Source organism: Excalfactoria chinensis, chromosome 1 (genome assembly GCF_039878825.1).
Source record: "Excalfactoria chinensis isolate bCotChi1 chromosome 1, bCotChi1.hap2, whole genome shotgun sequence".
NCBI classification, from domain to species: Eukaryota; Metazoa; Chordata; class Aves; order Galliformes; family Phasianidae; genus Excalfactoria; species Excalfactoria chinensis.
Genome location: NC_092825.1, coordinates 100,438,337 through 100,463,892, shown reverse-complemented (window position 1 = coordinate 100,463,892; position 25,556 = coordinate 100,438,337). Strand labels below are relative to the sequence as shown.

The 25,556-nt window shown below is 38.5% G+C and overlaps 1 protein-coding gene across 1 annotated transcript in view; it reads left to right on the top strand.

The window, feature by feature from the left end:
- The window catches only part of RCAN1 (regulator of calcineurin 1), a 40,146-nt gene continuing 14,590 nt past the window's right edge, over positions 1-25,556 (top strand). Inside the window, exon 1 of the mRNA XM_072354651.1 lies at positions 1-366. Coding sequence (XP_072210752.1) covers positions 136-366 — 231 coding nt within the window. The 5' untranslated portion in view covers positions 1-135. The remainder of the gene's footprint in view (positions 367-25,556) is intronic.

Below are 25,556 nucleotides of genomic sequence, written 5' to 3'. Positions count from 1 at the left end.
GGTTAAACGCACGCAGGGGTTAAGAAACGTGAAGGTGGGGGGGAGCGGGGGGTAGCGGCTGCCGGAGCGAGGCGCTCCAGCCTGCCTCAGCCGCCGCCGGGCTCCGCCCCGCGGGGGTTCCGCTCGCCCCCGGCCATGGAGAGCGGCGGTGGCGGCGGGAGGGGCCCGACAGGCCGGGAGGAGCCGCCGCTCGGGGAAGCGAGGGAGGAGGAAGAAGAAGAGGTGGAGGCGCTGCCGCCGCCCGAGGCCGAACCGAACTGGAGCTTCGCTGGAGGCGATATGGAGGCGGTGGTGTTGCAGGATTTGCCTACCGCCACCATCGCCTGCAACCTGGACCCACGCGTCTTCCAGGACGGCCAGTGCCGGGTGAGAGCGGAGAGGCGGGCGGCGCTGGGCCGGCTCCCTCTGCCGGCGAGGAGCCGCCGCTCGGCCCGTCCCGGCCCGCTCCCGCTTCCTCCCCCCGCATCGTAGCTGCCACCTCGGGCTGTGCGGGCGGGGACGGGCGGGCCGGCGACGGGCGGGAGGGGGGAGGTACGGGCACTCCTCTGGCCGCGGCTCGCAGAGCGGGTGGTAGGCAGGGGGCTGTGGGGACGCAGAGCTTTCCTGCTAAGAGGGGAAGGATGCGAACAGAATGACGTACCGTTGCTCCAGAGCGGGGTGGCAGCAGCTGTCAGAGGAATGGTATTAAACTCGTTTTCCTGAAGCCTAACGCAGCTCTAAGTGTAATACATGGATGTAACTGTTTCAGAATTGCTTCTCGTCGGCGTTTTCTTGGTGCGAGACCAATTCAAGCCAAGCTTTGTTTTTCGTTCTTCTTTTCCTTGTCTCATCGCTGTCTGGGATTAAAGAATGAGTGAAGTCAGCCTTGCTGTAGGCTTCTCTCATGGTCCATTTTGCTATTGAGATCTTACTTTCTAGCACCTTTGATACTTAAGAAAACGTTTACTTTTTAAGTAGACAGAAATTAACTGAAATAGGCTTGAAAAACCACACTTTTCCTAATTTTTTTTTCAAGCCCTATTAAAATAATTGTCAATCTCTTGGCGAATGGCAGCTTAGAGTTGTTAGAGCGGCAGCTCGGTATCTCAGCCCTACCAACAGTTTCATATGAAAAAGGATCCGGAAAGTGGAATACAATGTAGCTCCATCACCTCTGTTACTTTTTCAAGTTATGTAACCTCCAGCGCCAACCTGATTTTTCTGTATCACTTAGGGCACCTGCTGGCGTGACAGGAACTGCGCTCTTGTAGGGATTTATCCTACTTAAAATGTGTTGAGTCCATACATGCTTAGGAAATATATCTATAATCAGTTCTACGTAGTATCTCCAGCTGCAGGTAGTATTTTCTTGGGTGGATTCTTTAGCTTTAAAATGAATGGCTTGAAAATGGTAAGATACATGACAACACAGATGCATAGTTGCAAGCCAGACCAGGAGGTATTTACATACTTAAATGCTTTTTCCATCTGTTTTGGTTCCAAAGATTCTTGGTCTTGTGACACCCTTAATTTAGATCAGAGCAAAGCCTTGTGTGTCCTTGAAACTGTAATAATTTTTCAATGCTTTATATTTATTTTTCTTGCCAAGAGTAGCAGCAGGAAGGAATGCAGATTAATTTAAACAATGGCAAATTAATTGGAGGCTGATCATCTCGATATAAACTGATCTTAACTATGGATGTCTGTACTTTGCCACCACTGTTGCTCTTCAAAATAAATTCCAAAGACGGAGAATGGAAGAATTATTTTGAACCTAAATAAAATGATATTTGTGTCCAGAAGGGAGGAACGTTCTTACTTGTAAGACTTCAGGAAAGATTTCTGTGGCACTTGGTAGGTGTGCGATCTTAGGCTTAAGAAGAGCTTACTTTTTGGCTAGCTGAACCTCAGCCATTAAAGTGCATAACTTAGCCCCAGTTAAGACAGAGGTGACTGAGAAACAGATCACTACTGTGTAGGAGAACAGTAGGTTAATAATGGCCTGGCTGTGTTTTTATCGTGTTCTGTTGACCACCTCTTACTTGCAAAGAGAAGAGGTGGGAATGAGGTACTGACATCTCTGTTTGAGTTGGTGAAGGGTGGGTTCAGCATAGTGCTGGTGAGCATTGTGGAATGAATAAGGTTACACTGAAATGGGAAAGAGATCAAGGCCTTCCATGCATTCCATTCAGTTCTCTATTATCAGTTACTGATTTTGGTATCTGGGAAATGGAGGTATTTTGGTCTAGAGTGATGACTTAGTGTTTGGAAATGATTATAGTGTAATGACTGTAAAGCTTTGAGGAGTTAATTTTAGGAAAGTCCCTCCCCCCCTTTTTTTTGTACATTAAGCTTAAACTTGCAAGCCTTTGCAAATTCAATAAGAGCATTTAATTTTCAATTTGTGCTAAAGGAATAAGTAAAGGTATTGTAAAATGGAACATCACAAGACATGGTGTTATTAGAAATATGTATGATTTTTGTTTGTGTAATGTGTTTTCATCTGTTCTGGGAAAGGTAGGAAATTGTGTATATGTAACAATCTTAAAATACCTTGTCTACATAGTTGTGGATTTTAGTTATTTTTTTTTCCGCTCTGGTAGGCCAGTTAATAATCCTGGATTGCCCTATTTGGGGAGGGTTGATCCAATCAAAGGTGAGATAGGGCAGCTAGGAGATGGCTGGCAACATCTATTTCCATTCTGCCCTCACGTTTCCAAACAGAGATTTGTGCTTGTGTGAAAGTACTGAGGGTTAGGTTGGTGTGTGGCTACAGCGTTTCTTTAGATTACAGTTGCCACCAAATCATGTGGGTAGCGATGTTAAAAAATGAGTCCTTCATTGGGAATGCTTCATTTCACGTCACTTTCACTGCTACTGAAATGCACCACCCACCCCTCACTGCTCTCAAATCCACTGTTTGGTCTCCATAAAAGTTCAGCGAGCATCAGTGAATGTCAGTGGGTGTCATTTTTTTTCCATACAGAGGAATTCAGTGACACAGCTTTGCTCCATACACGCTTCCATGTCAGACACCATTATGTCAGACTGCCCCTCTGCTGCCATCAGTCTCATGGCAACAAAATGTAATGGAATATGGGTGGCAAGGTCCAACCTCTATAACCACATCACCAACATCTGCCTCTGATGTCGCAGGCCAACATTATAAGATCCTTTCAGAGCGTCCCTTGTATAGTATCTTATCATGTGAGTTAATAGTATTAGTAAATGACAATTTCTTTCCTGTATTCTCATAAGGAAGAATTTTAGCGGTTTAAATCCCACATGGTTGCTTTTTACAATGTCATTTCCAGTATCTTTCAGAGAATGCTGCAATACTTATTCAAGCTTCTTCCAAAGTACAGTTGGAGAAATTCCTATAGACTTTATACTTTTACCTTTGCTTTCACAGAAGTGTACAGTAAATGATCTCTGGTAAAAAGCCTTTATCTGATCTTCAGGTTAGCTGATTACCTTGAAAAAATGCTGGTTTGATGTTCTGATACATCTTCAACCACTTTATCCCAAGCTGTTTGATAATTCTTGTGTTGGCTTTCTGCTTGAGAATTTCTTTTTTTCTTAAAGCAGCATTTATTCATACAGCACACAAATGAGTTTGGTTTAACCATGTCTGTCTACTCATTTATACAACAAAAGGTCAGTAGTTAATTACTAGAGTCAGCAATTATGTTTTTACCCATTTCCATTTTCCTTATCTGGTATTCATGTATATATTTTTAATCTTTTTTTGTGTCAGTAGAGGACACTCTGTGTTTTAAATAGAACTTCTACTTTCAAATGGCAAGTGTGGGAGGTAATAGGCTTGCTTGTATCTTGTAATCCTGGAGGGATGTGGCATACTTCAGTGATGATTTTAAACTTCAGAGTGCAGCCACGAGGGGGGCTAAATAACTTCATTTGTATCCGGGCAGTCTCTTGCTAAGTAGGTTACCTGGGTCTGTTCTGACCGCTTTCTATTTTAGCTGAACTGTAGATGAATATCACTCATTTAACTTGTGAGGAGGGAGAGAAATGTAAAGAGTACCTTGAAAGAACTCTGCTTGGGGCTACTGATAAACTACTCTTGGTTGTGCTTTTTGCTTTTTCTTGTTGAGTTGATGTGTTGTGTTTTTTTTTTTCTTTTGGGGGGAGGGGTGCTAAGAAACTGGAAGGTTTTCCTTGCAGCTATTTTCCTTAGAATGGGTTGAATTCCTTGCATTGCTTCAAGTTATCTATAATTGCCTTAATCTACTAAATCTTTCAAGTTACTGCAAGCTAAGAAATATAGTGGATTTCCCTTAATGGGAAACTTGCATTCATAGATAACAGGTGGTTATATTGCAATAATAGGTTTTTCTCCAGAACTTGCTAGAAAAAGCATTGCTGAAAGCTGAACTTTTAAAGGACATTAGCTTGATCACTTTTAAGTGTATTAGTGGGAATAAGCCAGTCTCCTACAACCATTACGGAGAATGTGTGTCCTCACGTAACCTCAAATGGCAAGCATGCATGAGCTGGGCTGTGAAACAGTGTCTGTGATTATTATTGTTATAAAAGATCATAATAGTGCTTGAAGGTAAGGTCTTCAAAATGTACAGAATTCTCTGCAGTAATATAACCAAGAGGAAAAGCACTAAATGCAGATAAACTGCATCTTGTTAATGATTATCATAGCTGTACAATTCTAGTCTTCCTTCAGCTATGTATAGTTTTAATATGGAAAAAAAAAAAAAACCAACTTGTTTGTGAATTGATCTGAAAATAAACTCATTGTTAAATGAGCCATGCTTCTGGAAACTTTTAATTGACCTTCAGCCCACTGAAATAATCATGAGATGCTGAATGTATTTTGTATTAAATGCTTAGAATTACTTCTGCTTTACAGGAACTTAGTCAAATATCTCAGGAATACCTACAAAACCTCCCTTACAAAATAGTACTTGGGTTTTCTGGTAATCTCTTCCTGTTACAGTCGCGTGCCTGTTGATCCTTTTACTTAGTGTGTTAAAGCTCTTAAGTTACATTAAAAATAAATAAAGGTAAATTTCAGGAAGGTGAGTGTTTTTTACGTGCTTATGTTTTTGTGACCTCAGGACTGCTTTTGGTGAAATATCCCCTTAATGAGAATTATATGGAATCCATACTTCTCTGTGTGCTATGAAGACTTTCATTCTTTCTTTGCCAGTGTGTTCATTTTTGTTTTGTTTTGTTTTTTTTTCCCCTCACATAATCTTTGCAACAATGTTTATAATTCTTTCTATTCTTTCAAAAAATGCACTGGTTTGAGGTTATTAAAAGTCATAACCCAGTGGCCTATTTTTACATTGAACGATAAAATAACTAAGCATGATTCAGGCTGGATATCAGGAACAATTTCTTCTTGGAATAAGCAATGATGCAGTGGCACAGGCTGCCCAGGGAGGTGGTGCAGTCACCATCCCTGGAGTTGTTCAAGAGCCGTGTGGATGTGGCACTGAGGGACGTGGACAGTGGGCATGGTGGGGGTGGGCTGATAGTTGGACTGGGAGATCTCAGAGGTCTTTTCCAGCCTTAATGATTCTGTGATTTAAAAAAAAAAAAAAAAATAAAAAAAAAAATCTTCCAGGATGAAAGTTATTGTGGTAAAATTAATGATCCAGAAGTATTTAGCTGCTCTACTTCTGGATAATACAAGTTTGTTCTGCAGCTATTAACAATTTAAGACAGACTTCTGAGTGACTGAAGTCTGGAGCCCATATAAATGCAGTGCTTTGGCTGACATGATAATCTTTGACGTTACTGTAGACCATAATACCATACTAATGCAGTTTTATGGCTCCTGGGATGCAGCCAGTCTGCTAAGTGCACAAGCAGAACTCCTGGGAGTCATTGGGATATCTAATCACCTGAGAATCTTTGGAAAAACCTTGTCTTATAAGCTGGCGTACTTTATGAATAATGTGAGCATTATGCATATACCGTTTATATGGAAATCTTGGCAGTAGTCCTTATGAGATAACTGTTTAATTTAAGGATGATGTCCTCGGTCTTCTCACCTGAGTAACTTTTTCTGGCCTTGTGAGACCACATTTTCTTCTTGCTCTTCTCAGTGTCCATGTGGGATTCTGCTCTGGTTCCCATCACAGAGATGACTTGGAAAAATCATTTTTTGAGCTAAATACTCTTTCTTCAGCTGGAGTAGAAGGGCCTGAAGAGATTGTGCAGTGTGAAGGTGTTCAAGCAATGCTAGACTGCTTTTTCATGTGATTGAATTTTGAACCATTGAACAGGAATTCAAATGGCTTTCTTTAAATGCTATTCACATTTAGTTATTCTTGTGAGAGTACAGATGATGCTGTGAAACAATAGTAGAGTTTGTGATTTCATAAGGGGAAGGAGGATTACTTTTGTTTCTATAGTTTTGGTTTATTTTGTTGTCCTCGAGGCATTTCAGAGTTCATTACATGAATACTGTTTGAAACTTTGATTGAAATAAGTAAGCTGCTAGCAAAGAAACCTCATGCTGCAGCTTGCAGGGTCTTGAGAGGAGGTATTTGGAGCAAATGAGGTTTGTATCACACTTACGTGCTCTGTAGGTCACCTAGGTCAGGGGACAAGAGTAAAATACCAACTTCTACATCTGATGCCCTGGTTCCAGTGCTGTCCTTAAAGTGCAGCAACTATCCATCCTATTCTTCCAGTAGCAATGCATGTCGCTCCATATGTAGAAATAAAATGGTAGTACATCACTTACATAATATTTTATTATGCACTATTTTAAGGAAAGCCTTATCTGTAGGGTGAAAATAAGAGTAAGTGACATTCAGATTTGGTGTGCTTGGCTATAAATGGTTTTTGGGTGGCTTAAAATTACTTTGCACAAAGTAAAAATAAGCATTTTAAAATGGTCATTGGTAGCATAGGTACTACAGATACGAAGAGTTTTGTCTGGTTTAAATCACTGTGCTCTGATCACACTGATAAGTTTAGTATACATAGCAGTGCTGAAGAGCGTTTCCTTATTTTCTTTGTTATTGATGTATTTCAGGAAAAAATTAAGGTCTATCCTCCAGAAATACATCCATGTGAAAGAAAAGTGTAAAAAATAAGTACGGAATATTTGGTATGATATGAACTTGAAACTCATCCCAATTACCTCTCAGGAAGACACTTTATTATTGCTTATACCAGCAAATATTGCTTATGTTAATTAGCAAGAACTAAACTTGCCTCTGCAGAACAGACTTAAAATGATAAATACGCTCCTTTTGACAGCAATCATAGGGAAAGATCAAGTCTCCAGCAGTTAGTTACTGAAGATGATTGTTCAGTTGGTCACATTTCAATGGAAAATGTTTATAAATGTATATATTTTCAGTAATGTTCTTCTTCAGAAAAAGGCTTTCTGGTCATAGGTGAGTTAGAAGAGGTAGGAAAGAAACCCGGTAAAGTACTTAAACAAGTTGTGAAGTTCATGTATGGCACATGAAGTCCTAAAATGAAGCCAATGAAGCCTAAATTAATGTTATTTCCTAGATGTGAAAATATACTGTAAATCCTAGTGTGTGTGATGGTTTTTTTTCCCTTTTTTTTCTTCAATTGTATTCCATCAGATGTGTCACCTTCTTCAATAGCATAATAGGTAGTTTTAGCTGGAATTGGTTTGTGTGTTTTGCTCTTCTTAGCATGTTTCTGTAGTTCAGGCTTTGTGTGGAGATGCTTCTCAAGTTTTTCTCCTGTTATTGCTGCTTCTGATAAATAATCCACAAGCTGTTTGATTTGGGTGTAGCAAGTAAGACTGAAAGTAAAAGAACAGTTTCTGAAACTTATTAATATTTCACATGGGGTAGTTTATAGAAATTAGAGATTCCAGAAGCCCCACTTATAGTGAGACTTGAACTAGGTAAAGTAGTCTCAAAATCATGACATGCAGGTTGCTGTTTGTTTCTGCTCCCCCAAGACTTGATACAACACATGATAGTAGTAACTCGTAAATGGATGCAGTAACATAAAGACTTGATACAACAAGACTTGATACAACAGATGATAGTAGTAACTCATAAATGGATGCAGTAACATAAGGACTTTGCTTTCCTTGTGAGAGGAGCTTTATAGACACATCTGGCCTCAAAGCAACTAGGAATGGCTTTATAATTAGTTACAGGTTTTTCCATTCAGATAGCCAGAACCTGCTTACGCCTCCTAATGGAAACTGCATTTTTAAGTTTGAAGAGATCATTCATGCAGTATTAATTATTGTAACCTAGTATTTATGAAGGATCTGCAGACTTGAGGGGGGGGGGGGGGGAGGCGCGAGGGAAAAAGGCTCCATCATGTTCTCCAGAATGTAAAGAGCAAAGCTTTTTCATTCCCATGGGAGAGGGGAGGTGTGGGAGTGAGCCACCACGTGGAAAATTTCCAACATAGAACATACACTGGAAATAAATTAGTGAAGCTGAAATATCCAGCTGTCTTTAGTGAACTTGAAGTGGGAAATGAGGTCTCAAATACAATTATTTTCTGCATGTGTAATGCATAATTAAACCATTGATCTCATTGCCCTAGAATGTTAGAGGCCAGGAGCCTACTATTTAAGAAAGGGGTGGAACTGTTTCATGAGTAGTAGCCATCAAGCACAGTGATTAGGGTATAACTTGATCCTCAAAGTTTTTGACTTGGAATTGGAAAAATTAGTTGGTAGAAGTCTGTTTACCTGCCTTTATAACTCCTTTCTCTACCTGCAAATGTTTATTACTGCCAGAGACAACTAGAAGGGCTTCTTACTTTGTTAACTCTGTAAGTCACTATTACTGTTACCACACAAAAGCAGGGGTTTTGTCACTGGATTTCATTTATTTAAATAAAATAAAAAGTAACTTTAAGATAACTTCTTTCACTTAGTTGCAGACTTTCAGATAGCTCAGAAGCTAATAATTGAATCTGACACTGATAATTGTTTTTTTCCTTTTCTGAGGTTTTCTTTTTTGGAGTTGTTTTGATGCTGGCTGATTTCCTGGAAGGAAAACATGCTTTCAGCTATTGTACTAAGAGTAGGTTGCAAGCCTCATGAGTCAGATTTTAGTTGCTTGTTGTTTGTGAAGTACAAAAGTTACAACAGAAGTATGAAAATCCCTATAAGACGTGAGATCATGTATTTTTCGGAGGGATAATTGTGACCAATTTAAAAGAGTGGAATAGGAAAGATTTGAAAGTACTATGATTACTTCCTCTTATTTGTATTTAGCCTGACGGAAGGATGTTTTTGAATGGGTAAACTTTAGAGCCATGTGACAGAAGACTTGCAAGGAGAAGGTTAGTATGCTTTTGATACTTCTGTCCTGAAAGCGATGTTGCGCTATTGAGATGCTGGGAAGGGCTTTCCTGAGGAATACATAGAGGATGCAATAAAAGCTTAACATCCTTTTATTTTATTTATTTTAGCTGCAGATAGTTATGCTGGATTGCACTTGGAGTGAAGATAATGGAGAGATAAGTACTGTTTGATGATTAGATTTATTTGTGCATGTATGCATCGCTGTAATGGTAATCTTGGTATCCTTACAACAGAGTCAGGCTTTGCCAAGAAATACTGTTTTAGATTCTCTATAGGTGTGTAAAACAACAACTTTATCTTTTTGTTGTTGACGAAGTGCCATTCTGGAAGTTTCTGTGAAGGTTTGGGCTTGCTTTCAAAACAAAGGTTTGCTTCGATGGAAAGTACTTCTGAAATTCAGTATGCTTTCCAAATAAAGATATGCTGAAAGGTGTGGGGAATTGTTTCATTTTCTTTCATACTGTTTCCTTCCTCTGTGGAGATAGGAAGATAATGTAACAGAGCTAGTGAACTGCCAGTAAATTCAAGTTGAATTGTAAGAAATTGGGTTTATCCTATTTCTGAATTTTCTAAGTGGTAAAAGCCAGCTGTAATCCAGTAGTTAGATAAAACACTGCATTGATGAGATTACTAGTGAAGTTGTGGCTGGCTTCCCCATCCCTGGAAGTACTGAAGGCCAGGCTGGATGGGGCTTTGAGCAGCCTAGTCTGGTGGGAAATGTCCCTGCCTATAGGAGAGGGGTTGGAACTGCCCAGTCTTTTAGGTCCTTCCCAACCCAAACCATTCTGTGCTTCTATGAAAATGAAAAAAGGAGGGCAACCCAACAGTTGTAGTTGTTAAACCCTCCCAGAAGTGGGAGATAATTACTAAGTTGTTCAGTGCTGGTGATCTTGCTAGGAAAAGGCAATAGTAAGTCATCCATTACCCTGGAAAGCTGAGACTTCTTTACAAATAATAGCGGGAATATGTATGTAGTAGGCTAGACCGGTTTTCCTGGTTTGGGAAGGAGGGTATAATTAAGTAATGGGCAAAGGGAGAAAAGGTTTGGTAAGAATTAGAATGTGTATGTCCTCAAGATTGTGATCTTATTAAATGAGATGTTTTCTTCTGTCACGCAGGAGATGCATGATTGTAAAGTATTGTGCGGAAAACTTCTGTGTATGGCTTGTGCAAGCTAAAGGGAATTAATGGGAACCCATTCCTGGTACTTTTCCAGCTGCTGATAGATGTGGAAGCATCTTTGCAGGATAGATTTATTTATTTATATAATCAATCTCCTGTAGGTATGCTTCTTGGCACTTTGGCTGTATTGCTTCAAGCTGATAGCAAAGATCAGTTGGCTAATGGAAATAGTGATTAAGGGTCTGAATTTTCCTGAGGCTCCAGAGTGATAGTGAAGCAGCTGCTATTGCAGTCAGTGGAAAGTATGAATAACTCTTGCTGGGGGTTGTATAACCAAAAGAATAATCGGATCAGATCAGAGACTAGGTTAAATCATTGACTTCTGACTATTAAAAATGCTGTTAGCCCATGTGTTCACACCCCATTACAACATATAATTTAAAGATGCCAAATAGAGACCACCTATTAGGTGGGAACAGATAAAGCCTTTGCATCAGGAATCAGATACTTTCCTCCTGAGAAATGGGTTTGGGAGAAGGTCGGTTACCTGTAAGGCATATAGTAACTTCAAGCAAACTTTTAGCAAATATTAAAAGCAGTGTTAGTTACCTAAGCCCATAGCAGATTAAGTGCATTAATTGTTGATGGGTGTTTTTTTGAAGAGATTATTACTTTTTTTTTTTTTTAATTAACTACTTAAAGTGCAGCTATGTCTCTTGTTTCTTCACCGGTGAGTTGCAATAAATAAATAAATAATTTCCAAAATAGAATTTGTGATCATTGCTCCTCTCTAATATCATTAAGAAGTTTTCATCTCCCTTGCCCCATGAAAGCCAGGCATTTCAGAAAGAAGGGGAAAACAGAAAATAGAATGAAATCTGGAACCTCATTCAGGGGGTGGTGACGCACTGAAACAGGTTGCCCAGGGAGGTTGTAGATGCCCCATCCCTAGAGACCAGGCTGGATGTGGCTCTGGGCAGCCTGGTCTGGTGGTTGGTTGACCCTGCGTATAGCAGGGGGCTGAAACTGGATGATCATTGTGGTCCTTTGCAACCCAGGCTGTTCTGTGATTCTATGAACCATACTTGTTTTGTGTTATTATTTTTTTCAGCAATATTAGTTGAAGCACAAGTTTATAAACAAATACTGTTGCTTTGAATATCCAGGAAGTTAAAACAGTTTTGGGAGCTATTTTTTAAAGATGATCTTTTTTTCCCTTTACACAAAGCAGGTGTGTTCTTTCCATCTGAACAAGGAAAATGACTGCATTCTGAAAGCTCTATTGCTGAGTATTGCAAAAGCTTGAAACACCTCTGCTTTTGTTGTTGTTGTTACCAGTAGTGTTTCAATAGCAAAATTACCCTGAAGGATCTAGGATTAGGTCAGATGATCATATATGTATTCTGCTTGTTTTTGAATCTCTCTGTTTCTGTAAATGGCTAAAATACTTCAGCCTTTGTGTGGCTGTTCTGTGTCTGCTGCAATTAAAGGCTTAGTTACGTAGGGACCTTCACAAACTTGGCAGACAGACTAAGTCTTTTGGCTGCTAAAAGGCTGTAATCAGTATTATTTAGTAAGGTCAGAAATATAATTTATATAATTTATCATACCTTGTACTATGCCATTAGCTTAACATGCCTGAGAAAGTTACAAAATATTAGACATTAACCTTGGCAAAAATGCATCTGAATTACAATAAAATCCAGCCTTTTCTGCGGCTCGTTTTCTTCTCTTTATCAGAATATTTAAAAAATGCTTTTGAAACTTCCTGAGTATGCTTAGTGTGTTCTTAGAAACACGATCTCTAATTGCAATTGTTCTTCTGCTACCCACCCAAAATGTTCTTTAAAAATATTTTGAAACCATCTCCCATTCTTCCTTCACTGACTTCAGTGGAAAATTTCATTCTTTAAAGTTTACAGAATACCAGTCTGCTTCTCCACAGCCCTTGTGGTTTTCTAAAGACTCCTGAGTTACACTCTTGATTTCTTTTCCCTTTTATTTTTCCCTTGTTTGTAGAGAACATGGAAGAATGGTCAGAAGATGAATGCAGTAGAATAGAAAACTTGTACTTAGCTTTGGTAATCTTGCATTTTTAAGTTATACAAATGTTACTATCTTGCTATAAAGAAATAGTCATTAAAAAAGTGCTAGAATGCGTGCTGCTTTCATACAGTTCAGTCCTCACCTTTCCCAACCTTCTTACTCCTTCAAGCAGTAGTTTTGGCATAGTAATGTTGCATTTTTTTAATGGTAATAAATAGTTAATCACAAAGACTTCACTGAATTATTCATAATTATGGTTATATCTTCAGTCAGTATTACATAGCTTGTGTAGCTGGCATAAACGAGGGAAGAAAGGAGGAGGGGAAAAAAATGTGGGGAAAAGATTTTTGGGACAAATCCTGTTTTTACTTGTTGGAAGTGATGGCTTAACACCAAAAGAAAATACACATTCTTGCTGCACTTAAAGCCAAGGTAATACCTAGATTTAGCTTCACCCTTTAACAATAGGGGTCTTTTAAAGGACTAATTGTTGTACTTACATAAGATTTGATGCGTGAATATGACTGAATTTTAAATATAACGTATGTTAAGTGCATCAGGATGGTACTACTCTAGTGAATGGAAATGCCCCAAACTCCTGCTTTGCTTTTAGAAGCCACAGAAACCACAGAACTGAAAGTGAGAGGAGAAGGTTACTCCTGATGACTGCTGTGAATGGTATAAGGGAAGTGCTGGTGAGTTAGGCTGCTCGCTGCGGATGCATTCTGACACATGGACTTAACAATTTTGGAAGAGGCCATTCTGTTAACAGTTGCTCTGCACACTGCTGCCCCCATCACTAAGGCAGAGACTTCACATTTGAAGCCCTTGAAGTGGGCAAAGTAGTAGGGCTATAGCTGTTTAACTGCTGCAGGCTTTGAGGTTGGGTTTGCATTTTATTATTATTATTATTATTTGTTTTGTTTTTTGCTTAATAGCACAGTTTAGTTTCTAAGAAATGCATCATAGAACTGTCATCAGACTTTTGCAGCATTCCTAGCATTAAGTGTTATGCATGAACAAGCTTCTGCAGCTTTGTCAAACTCTCATCTCGTTGTGCCCTGAGTCAGCTTATCTCTATGTAAAAACATTGCTCCTTCGTTTTATGTTCCTTCCCTTATGGAAAGAGGTGCTCTGTCAACGATTCTGAGATCTGTCTATATATGTTCATTGGGAAGAAAATTGTAATTCTCAGCTTCTTTCTTGGGAACCTCTGGATACTACTGCTGTCCAGATGCAACAAATCACAGTTAACTTTCAGGCAGCAAAGTAAAATTATGTTTTTGCTACAGTAATAATCATCTGAACCTTTAGACGATGCAGTGCTGAAGGTGTGTTCAAAGCCTAGACTGTATACAAAATGTTTGCTGGTTAAAATAAGCCAGCCAATATAAAATTCTTAATTTTTAAGCACGGCTGTGGATTCGTTTCTTCTCTCCATAGTGCATAAAAGTTCAGGAGTTACATAGCACTGTACTAATTGAGAAGGCTTTCTCTCTGAAAATGCCCTGAACTAGCTTTTTATTTAAGTAGCTGATTTTTGTTTATTTAGGAATATTTTAGGGACCATCCTACTGTAGATTACTGCAAAAGTAAACGGAGACACTGAAGAGTTGAACACAGCAGTAACTTGTGCAATACAGACACTTTAAGAAATCTCATGATATAGCTGGGACCTGAATTGATGGTGTTCACAGTGTCCCTGGGCCTGGAAATCAGATTACAGCACTGGCATCTGTTTTGGTGTTGGTGATGAGTTCTTTCCCATGGTTCATTGGTTCTTGAAGTTATTTGTATTAGACCTGTTCTCTTAATTACCTTGATAAGTACTGAAGCAGAAGGCATATGATGATTTAAAAAGGCAAATCTAACATATCTTCTAAATAAAAATCCAAGGTTATGGAAGAACCAGACTAAATGATAATAACTAGCTACTGATCTCTTAGTGGCTAGTCATCAGTTGGAAAACAGAGATTAAATCTCTGAATCTGTGATCTCTTTGCTTCCATATCCCCATTCCATAGAGAAAGCCAAAGTTAAACTCCAGAAGCTCTCTGTCTGAGACCTATAGTTTAACTGAGTATCTTAAGTGTACTTGTTCTGTCACTTAATCCTGAAATATTGCCCAAGCAATATTGTGGCAAATCTAAGCTTTAAATAGGAGGTAAAAGATCCCATGTAAGCAGAGCAAAAAGAAAACAAAGAACAGCTGCAAAACTTCACTGCTTCAAAACCATGATGTAATAAGGACACTTAAAGATACAGCTATCAGTGGCTTGTGCTAATGCAGCCCAGAAGCACTGGGGTTGTGTCAGTGAAGGAACTTGGGTCTGTTTCAGGCCCTTGTGCAGCAGGGCAGCTTTCTGGCAGGAAAACCTGCGGCTTCTGGCACGGGGGAATTGGCAGAGTGCTGGGTGCCAATTATGCTGAATGGGGGTCTTGTTTGGCAAGATCAGCTGTGTTCTTTATGAACAGCTGGACGTATCTAGTAGGAGTAAAGGCTGGGAAAACTGAGAAATTGTCTGCATGATACCTCGTGAGGGTTTGGGGGAAGAATAGTTCTTAGATCTGTAAATGTAAAAACAAAAGTATGACCGTAGGCAAATACGGGCTTTAAAAGTCTTATTGTGGCAACCCAACCAGCTAGTTCTACTTTTCCAGTGTAGAAGTGGATAGTCTTATTTTTAACAGGCTGCTTGTGGGACACCTAAACTTACTACTGAACAGAGAGACTTGATTGTATTTATTTTATTGGTGCCTCATCCATATCAGACAGTGAAAGAATTATGTAATTGCTACATCCTGCACTTGTGGTGTGATTACAGACAAAACAGCTTGCAGTGGAGTAATTTAAAGAAGAACTTTTCCTTAGTATTACAGTGCATTACTGTGAATTTTTTAATCTCTCTCTCTTTGCCGGAGGAAAAACATACCCTGGGAAGATTTGTTACTGCAAGCTGATTTATCTTTAATGTAACTGGTAGCTTCTGGTAGAGCCTTAACGCAGACAGGTGACTCTTACAGTTGACAATGAAGCTTCTCTTGTAAATTCATGACCGTCATTTCTTAAGAGAATTTTTTTTTATCTACCCACATCTTTTTTTTTGTTTTTTTCTTCCCATCACATCTTCACATATTATTGTTTAATCCCTCTCACTTCTGTTTTCGCTGACTCCTATGGTTAGTACTTTGCATTACATATTGTCTAATTTGAAGATTATGTAATTACTTTGTATTTAAATTTGCAAAAAACTTTCTAACATTTAGTTTGCATAACATAGAACTGGATATGCTTGTAAGTCTTCTTGTTGAGGTTTGAAATGTCAGCTGAAATTTTCTCGGTTGGCTTTAGAAACAACCAAGGTACTGCTTTTCTTAGAGGCCATCAAAACGAAGTGACTTTGAGAAATGACCTTTGTGTAAAAATAGTGCTTATGAAACCGTAACTCCTAAAAGAGTATGTATTAATTGCACACAGGCTGTTCTTATGAAGTATTAGAGTACATTGGGGGTTTTTTTCCTCATAGCAAAACTTTGTGAAAATAAAGCACTTAATCTCCAAGCTTTTTACACAAGTAGTGCAATCAAGACATAATTCATCTGGAAAAGTGATAAGCCTTAACTGTTCACATGGGAAAGATATCTCCATTTCTGTAGTTATTTAAATGCTAAGTATACAATAGCAGTCTTTCCTTTAACTAAGGCTTTATTGTTGCAGTGACTTAATGAAGTTCCTCAGAAATACCTTGGAGAGTGGCAGTCTTAGCAGACTAAGAATAGTCTAGGGCAGTGCCCTGGAGCGAGCTCTGTGCCTTTCTTTCTTAGCCCAAGAAAAGACTTCATAGTTGTGATATCCAGAAAAGTGCTCTGGGGAAACTATGAAAGCAGGTAAGCAATAAGTTTTAAAGTAGTGTGGAAACCTGAGAAATTATGTTCCTGTTCATTGTCCCATTGAAGTTTTAATGTTGTTTAACCTCCAGGAGGAAATCATTCCTATTTTGATAGAACTCTTTTACTTATATGTGAGGCAAAATATGTTTCTAAAACTGATAAAATGCTTCTAATAAGTTCAAAGGGGAGCTTAATGGGAAGTCCAATGAAGTCTGCCTGAAGCAAGGACTGTAAAGCTCGCATGGAAACGAAATTTGTAAGTCAAACCCAAGCAGTGAGAAATGTGAGCAGTGCTACATCAGACTGTCTGGGCAAGGAAGAACTGGGTAATCGATTGTTCTATTAAGCAGGAAGGAATGTCTGGCAAGAGAAACCAACCTGTTGCACAGCCGGAGCAACCCACATATAAATGTGAAACATGATTACATATAATTTCATTCTACCCAGAGCTTATCTGCATACGAAATAGAACTTCATTCCCTTAAATTTCTTAATGAAAATGAGAGGAGGTGAGGGTCCTGAGAACTCCTTTGAAGGCTCATTTGTTTAAGTAGTATCATCCTGACTCAGACTCGATGAGAGTAGCCAGAATTTTGCCCAAGTACTGAAGACAGCCCCACTGTATTGACCTGACACCAGAAGGGATTTTAGAAACAAGTCTGGCAAGTAGTTTCAGGAAACTTGTAATTATTTTACGGTTCCTTTATGTAAACAAATTCTTGGTAATGTTTTGATTTCCAAAAAAAGAACAGACTTACAATAGAGTCACAGGTATTCATTACCAAATATAAATATATACATATATATATAGCTACCATCCTGTTTCCTAGTGCATCTCTGACTGAAGTGCTAGTAAATGGGATTACACAGGAAATGAAGTAGAATAGCATGTGCATAGTTTTCTTCACTTTATTTCTGAGAAAGAATAAGCATTTAGATTTGCTTTCATAGTTGTTGTTTGTTGGTTGTTGTTTTTTTGTAACAAATCAAATTGTTGCCTCCTGCCCCTCAATCATTTCCAGTTTCTTGAGGTATAAGTCTCAGGATTTGGTAGAGAATTTTTTTTTCAGAGATGCGCCTCTTAAGGGCCCAAAAAAATTTAACTTCAAGTGCAACATCATTTTCATCTAAATCTTGAATGAGACCAGTGTTTGTAATTCTGTAAAGAGGCAAGAAGAATTATTAGGCAGACTTTAATTCCTCTAATGTTGTTCTGTAGATTTAGGGTTCAAATTGATGTACTTGACTATTATTTTTTCCCCTCTCATCTATATACTGATAGAGGATAATGTGTCTGCTGTTTAAACATGGTAGCCCTTGCTGAGGTAATGGAGAGGACATCAGATTTGCCTACAGCTCTGGTTGTCTTTGAGGGGGCTTTTTGCAGGAACTTAGCAGTCTTTAGCATCTGAGGTTGCTATGAAATCAGCTGTCAGCCTGACCTTATAGTTTTACCTTCAGTTGTATTAAATAGTTAAATCCTTATTTGTTGGTAGTTTCAGAGTCCTTCCCTGCCCCCATAATTTTGTTGGTGACATCTAAATAGTATAAAACCCTATTAAGAAGAGCTTACAGATAAGGACTTGATCCTCCTTTCGTTTGGGAAAGTGGCGATGTTATGGCATTAACTTCAACTGGGAACAGAATCAAGACATAAAATAGCGATGTCAGGATCAGGACAGGCAAGAGAGGATAAAATGTACTATTAAAGGATGTACTAAGTCTGGTTATATGTCTAAGTAGAACTGCGTGTAAGCCTAGAGTAACATTTTGAGAAGAACAAGTGTGTGCATGTTTATCATGATAGCAGTCATCCTGGGTGTAGGAGTGCTTGAGTTAACAAAAGTGTGTTTTGTAGAATGAACTTTTCAAAAGCAAACAGCGTTCTTTTAATGAGAGAATCTCAAAGACCTACAGTTTAAAAACTAGACAATGAATATATAGTACTTTTCACAAAGTCTGTACAAGATGTAATGTTTTCCAGGAAAATAGAGTACAGTATGCATGAATCACATGGAAAACCAAGTGGAATGAGTTAGTCAGATGAGTGACCAGTCTTCACCTTCTGCTATCAGGAAATAGTGCAACTTTCCATGATTTTATACAAACCATGGAAATACGTAAATAAGAAAAGTAATTGCTAGAATAGCAACTGAGCTCTTTGACTAACATGCAGCATTTCTAAAAATGCTTATTTTGAAACAAGTGAGAAATGTAGTATCAGGTAAAGGTGTAGATAATTTTGGGAAATCTTCAAGGTTTTATGATGTTCGGAAGATTTCCTTGCTTTCTTTCCTGAACTTTTCTCCACTGCTTGCGTTTCTCCATTGGCATAGTTTAAGATGGGAGCCTGTTTTGTTCTCTTTCAAAGAACTATATTCCCTCCTTTGGCTCTCAGACTTTTACCTTCAGTGTAACAACTGAGCAAATTCAGAGACTGTGCAGTTGAAATAACTGCAGAAAATAAAGGTTTACCCATCAGTACTCAACAAGTTTAATGTATGTATGCTGCAGTGTTGGTTACTCTTTATTGTTCGGTGAACTGACTCAAAATATTATCCTCATATTTAGCAGGCTGACCAAATATTTCTTTTCATGTTATCAGTGTAATTATCAGCCAAGTTCTACAATGCCTTTCACCTGTGTGAAAGCATAGGGGTGCTTGAATTTTTATTTTTCCTCTGACAAGCGTGATCTGAACAGGGTTTGTGAATACATCATTAATAGCGCTAAAAGGATATATCGGAAGTGCCTGAAACAGTGTGGCTTTCAATCTTCCTTTGAGCAAATCCTACAGTAGTTCTTGTGACTGCACCAGCTGATTCCAAAGCCTGGTGGGGGCTTATTGGTGCTTGGAGTTACCAACATCTTTGCATAGATGTGAAGCTGTGAATGTTGACTGTCAAGTCTTGATTCCTGCTGTTTTTTTTTTTCAAAGATGACTGCATTTAATCTTTCTAATATGAAGCTTTTAAAATAAAAACTTGTTAGCAATACAAGGTAACATTGCATTAACACTGAAAAAGAAATCCTCCTTGTCTCTGTATATAGAACCAATCTTGAACCCATAACTGTACTTCTCTGCCTATCGGGATTATTTTTCTCCCTGATTCTAGTACGCTTTTACTGGATAGTTAATTATTTCTTTCCCTTCTGTCCTTAGCATGTGTGTTCTTCTTGGCTTTACTAAAGAGCATATACTTTCCAGGTTGCAAGTCAGGATGTAGTCCTTATAAATCATCTGAGGTATGTGCTATCTTTAGCCTCAGTTCATTCCTAAATTTTGTTCTGAAAATTCTCTGGAAATTCAACAGAAAATGAAGATTTTCCTAAAGTAATTTGTGTTTTGTTCCCCCCACCCCACCCCCACCTCCTTGTTTGAATTACAGCGTATGGATTAAATAAGGTCCTAAAGCTTGCAAATTCCTTTATACACTAAGCATACTGCGCAGACTGTGAACAGTCATCTGTCTTAACTCTGCATGTGTGTTCCTGAGAGCCACCTTCTAAAATACTGAATTCTCCCTTCTTTATGTACGGCAGCACACATTGGTATTTGTTCTAGCTTGTCTGGAGGCTCACAAAACCTGACTGGCTGACTAATGCCAAACAGAGTATCTTGCAATTGGGTTTTGCACGCCTTTTTCTTGATCATCTTCCTGCTCTGTCCCATCAGTATTTTCACACAACTATTTTTAATCACTGTATTCTGTACTTTAAATCTTTATCCCTGTGCCTTGATTGTGGAGACACTCAAGACAATCTTCTTTGTCTGATGACCTTGAAAAAACTCTCCCTATCTCTGTAAGGTACATTTGACTTCTGGATTTATCCATATGTGGAGGAACTTGGAAGGGGGAGGGGAGGAGAGGGAAAGAGAATGCGTTGCTTATTATGGACTTACAGAGTTTCTTTTGAAGGACTAGTTCATGTCCCAAGGGGATTGTTCAGAGATAGATACGGGGTTACAGGCCCTTGTTGAATATTGACTGCTCCTCAGAAATTACCAGCCCTTTAAGCTGGTATTTATAATGACTGTTTTCTGCTTTCCAGGTGAGAAAGCTCTGTGGACTTGCTGATGTATTTCCTAGGTGAACAGAAGTCACAAATATTTTTTGCTCTTCTCTCTACCTAAGAGACAGAATTCTTTCCAGACTGGATCCTTTGTAGCTCCAAAGTATCAGACAGCTTTGAGTTGTAGGTGTGCGAGTTGGAATTCTAGTGTCGATTAGGAGAACTGGTAATAATTGTTTCATGGTCATGCAGTTCAGATTACTGTGTTCACTCAGTAAGCATCAGTCCTTGAACAAAGGAGAAGGACTTGTTCCATGTTTTTATGTAGGAAAATGTGTTCTCAGCCAACTTATTCAAGACTACTTTGATGCTGGCTCTGAACAGGTGTTAGGCCATTTGAATAGCTGGCTTGTATAATCAATCCATGTATATCAACAGTGCAATGCAGGTCTTATTTACTCATTCTCATTTTGCCTGCTATTTATTTAAAAATATTTTTCTCAATGGAACAAACTTAATTGAACAGAAGTTGTTTATCTCTTCTAGAGTCCCTGGAGGTCCTCAAGGCCAGGTTGGATGGGGCCCTGGGCAGCCTGGTCTAGTATTAGCTATGGCGGTTGGTGGCCCTGCCTGTGGCAGGGGGTTGGAACTTCGTGATCCTTAAAGTCCCTTCCAACCCAAGCCATTCTATGATTCTATGAGTACTTGCAGTATATAAGATTCTAAGATATTTCTTTCAGAAGTCCACTGTTCTGTTCAGTCACTGCAATTCTGTGTATTTTGAATGCTACTTCTCAGCACTTCAAAGTCTTTTTTCCAAGTGGAATGATATTTTTAATATGAATGGGAAAATAGTTGTCAGTAAATATACTGTATGACAGACGTCTATTTCCATCAGAATACTTGAATGAGAGCAAAATTGCAATCCATCTACTATGGGTTGTTTGAGTAAATTCATTGCGGGAGTAAAAATAGGTTACAAAGAGCTTTTAAATTTTGAATTATAGTTGCTATATTAAAAATATCTCTAAAAGAGTGTAGTTGGTTACTCAAATATTCTCTTGTGGAATTTCCAAATTACTGCTTTTATGTTACCAGTCAGTGAACAGGAATTTAATGTTTAATGCTTGGAAATGGAAGTGTAAGTCATGGATTTTTCCAAGGAAGGATTAAGTGCACTGTAGGTATTTTTCTCATGGTTGGCTGGAAAACCGTCACACGTTTGATCTGTAAATAGCCCTTCTGTGATAGAGCACAGCTCTTTATATTCTGTTTGAACATAGCAGACTATGCAATGTAAGAATGACAATTAGTGCATTTTAAGCTCCTATTAAATGTATATATATAAACGTCTGTTCAATTAAAAAAAAAGCACTTTTTCTTCTTGGCAATGCTTTTGGAATCTGTAACTAAAAGAAATAATCAGTGGTTTATTTGCACTTTTATTTTTTTTAATACAATTTTTTTATTACAGTTGTAATGTGCATACGTTCTGTGTGCAGACAAATGGCTGAATTCAGCACTTGGCTTTGTAGAAACCTCACTGACATCCATAGGTGATGCACACTTGTGGTCAAAATCTTGGATGCCTTCTGCTGAAAGGACAGGATCCTTGGTACACCACTGCTGTACGTGATGGACATACGTCTTCAGGGCATAATCTGTTGTTTCAGTCTTCTTAATGGAATTGCAAGCATCTGTTTGAACTAATTTGAGCAGGTTTTCTTCTTTATTTTCCTTTTGAAACAATAGAAATAGATGCAGGTAACCTCCTGCCAGGTTTTTTCCCTTCTATTATGTAAGAAGTTATTGAATTAAGATCAAGAAAAGCAGTAGGCTACCTGGCAGTTTCTGAAGCCAGTGAAGACTGCAATTCACATGTATTGGAAAGCTAAGAAATTTTAAGTAAAGGGAAAAGAAATAGTGGTAGCTTTAAAGAATTATTGATTAAACAAAACTTTGTTACTGGCTTTGGTGTCTCCTGAGGAGATACCAAACAAAAGCACTCTATAAAGTAATGAGACCACAGGCAAGCCAGTATGCTACTTCAGCAAATGGCATTGAAGAATAATAATAGCTCTTGAAGATTTTGAGTCAGCTGTGCTCTATCCATGAGGGGGAGTACATATAATGAGATTGGTATATTATCTCTGGATGTAAGACTATACCCAAATTCTCAAATGCCCACAAAAATAGTGCTAAGAAACACCACAGATTGAGTAAAGGTAGCATCTCGCTGTGCAGCAGAGTGGGAAAGTAAACAAAAATCTTCTTGCAGCAATGGTCCAGGCTGCCTTTCTTTTTCTTACAGCTCAAAAATTTCAGTTCTGTTTGAGTTTAATCAGATTGGAACAACTGTGTTTTCCTTTCCCCTACCAGATATCACTTGTTTTGAAATTTTCACTTAGTAAGTTGTAGGTTATGTCACATTTTATTGCATTCTGAAATTGAGGAGTAAGGTTAATGGTTTAAGTCCTGCTGAAACAAAGATTAGCGTGCTACTAGCAACTTCCAAAGTCATCAGTAGAAAAGATAGCTGGCTTCAGAGTTCAGAGTTTTCTTGCGTTAAATAACTTTGGAACTCAGTCTAACATGTTGATGGGAAATAGTAATCATAGAGATCATCGTGCATAGATTCAGAAACCTTCAAAACACTATCTGGCTGTGCCAGAACAGATTTGAAAACTAGATTTAGCTTAGATTGCTCAAAAAAGTAGTTAGGCTTCTTAAACTGATTTATGTGGATCTTTAATATGCAATGATGATTCATGCTTTATAATCATAGAAACATAGAATGGTTTGAGTTGGAAGGGACCTTTAAGATCACCTAGTTCCAACCCCCTGATATAGGCAGGAACAATGTCCAGGTTGCTTACAGCACCATCCAGCCTGGCCTTGAATGCTTCCAAGGAGGGGGCATTCACAACCTCACTAGGCAACCTGTTCCAGTGTCTCATGGTAACTTTCGATGTTGAGTAGGGAGAATGGATAAGTGGATGATGATACAAATAAAAATAACATATCCATTTTTTTGCCTTTTTTTCTTCTCAAAATTGTCTTTTATGTTCATCTCTGTTATATTGAACACACAATGTGAGATAAAAGTATCTTAGAATCTTTGGTTTGTTTTAGAATATTTTCAGTTTATATGGTGGTGTTACTGTCCTTGTTATCACAGAGTCATGGTGTAAGAAGGGACCTCTGGAGACCATTGAGTCCAACCCCTGCTAAAGCAGGTTCCCTACAGCAGGTTGCACAGGAAAGCATCCAGGTAGGTTTTGAATATCTCCAGAGAAGGAGATTCCACCACCTCTCTGGGGCAGCCTGTTCCAGTGCTCTGCCACCCTCAGAGTAAAGTTTTTCCTCATGTTTAAATGGAACTTACTACATTCTAGTTTGTGCCCACTGCCCCTTGTACTGTTGCTGGGCACTGTCAAAGAAGGCCTGCCTCCATCTGCTTGATTCCCATCCTCTAGGTATGTGTGAGTGTTTGTAAGATGCCCTCTCATCCTTCTCTTCTTCGTGCTGAACAGTCCCAGCTCTCTCAGCCTTCCCTCGTAAGGAAAATGTTCCAGGCCCTCATCGTCTTTGAGGCCTTCCACTGGACTCTCTCTAGGAGATCCCTGTATTTCTGTTCAAGATGGGGAGCCCAGAACTGGACACAGAATTCCAGAAGTGGCCTCACCAGAGCTATCACCTCCCTCAACCTACTGGCCACTCTCTTTTTAATGCATTCCAGGATATCATTGGCCTTCTTGGCCACGAGTACACGTGTGATGATCAGTGTGTGTCATAAAACTAGAGAGCCAGACACATATATTTTTTTCTCCTGAAATGGTATTATAAAGAATGAAGAGCTGATAGGAAGATTTTATTCTCATGAATGCATTACTCATGGGGAAAAAAACAAAACCAACAACTATTTAAAAGACAGCCTTTGGTATTTAAATTTTTTTAGATACCAGTGTATAAGGCCAGTACCAAAGTTTCCTTAATGCCCCTCAGCTCACTGTATTGCATGAGCAACGTGCAGAGGCAGTGTTGCAGCACTCCAGCTGTGGTAACTGTTAGAGTATGTGTGATGTGTAAAGAATGTGTGAATCCAACAGTAAGCATGTGCCCTGTCCCCTGGACTTCTCCCTCTACTGAATCTAACTTATAAATAACTTTACAGCTGTTTGCTCTTTACAAAGCAAAGTGTTCATCTTCAGAAGGTGCCCCCTCACTCGAAATAATTGAGAGGCCATTTTTGTTTTAGTAGCTGATTCATATAACTTGTCTGTCTCCTACTTTCTCAAATTGTTTCATCTTGCAAATCCACCTATCTGTTAATTACTTTCTAGATTATTATTTATTCTCACACTAGTATTCAAATAAATAACCTTGAGTCAGTCTATTGGTAACTTTTCCCAGTTATTGTGGCTTCCTTTACTTCATAGTTGCCCAGTGCTTATGAGATAGCACTTTATGATGGGAGAAGGGAGGGCTTTTTTCATAGTAACTTCCTACTGCTGTAAATAGTTTACAGATACTTTTTCTATAGTATGCAAACTTGATTTAATAATACATTTTGTTTTAAAAGTTCATGTTCTTTTTCAGTTGAAATTCTCTAAAAATCATCTATATTTTATATATATATATATAATTTTTTATTTCTATTCTATTTCTATATATTTATTTCTATATTTTATTTCCTTTTTCCTGCTTTTTTTTTTTTTTTTTTTTTTTTTTTCTCTCTCTCCAGTTTCTGCTCTGAGGAAAAGATTTATATAGATAACCTATATTTATAGAAGTCCTTAAGAAGTTTAAGGAAAAACAGATGAGTTGTTTAAGGATTTCCTGCCCTTCCCTTTCCATAGTTGGCTTCGTCTTGTGTGACACGTGCACTGATTCCATGAGTTAGATTGTATTGTCCCTGTTAGCTTTTCTTCCCCATTTCTACTTAAATATAAATAAATCAGCAATCCAACTGTATCTGACTGTGAGAATACTCATATTGCCATTTGTCTTGGTTAAAGATTCATAGTGGTTTTTAACTTCTATTTGATTTTTTTTTTTTCTTGCATCTCCTTTTCTCCAAACATGAGCTGAATTGAACAGTCTTTTCCAGACATTTTCATTCATTTTTAAGCAACAGCTTATCTTTATGAAGGTTGGTTTTAATAGTTTGAAACCAAACTTTCTCCTGTTT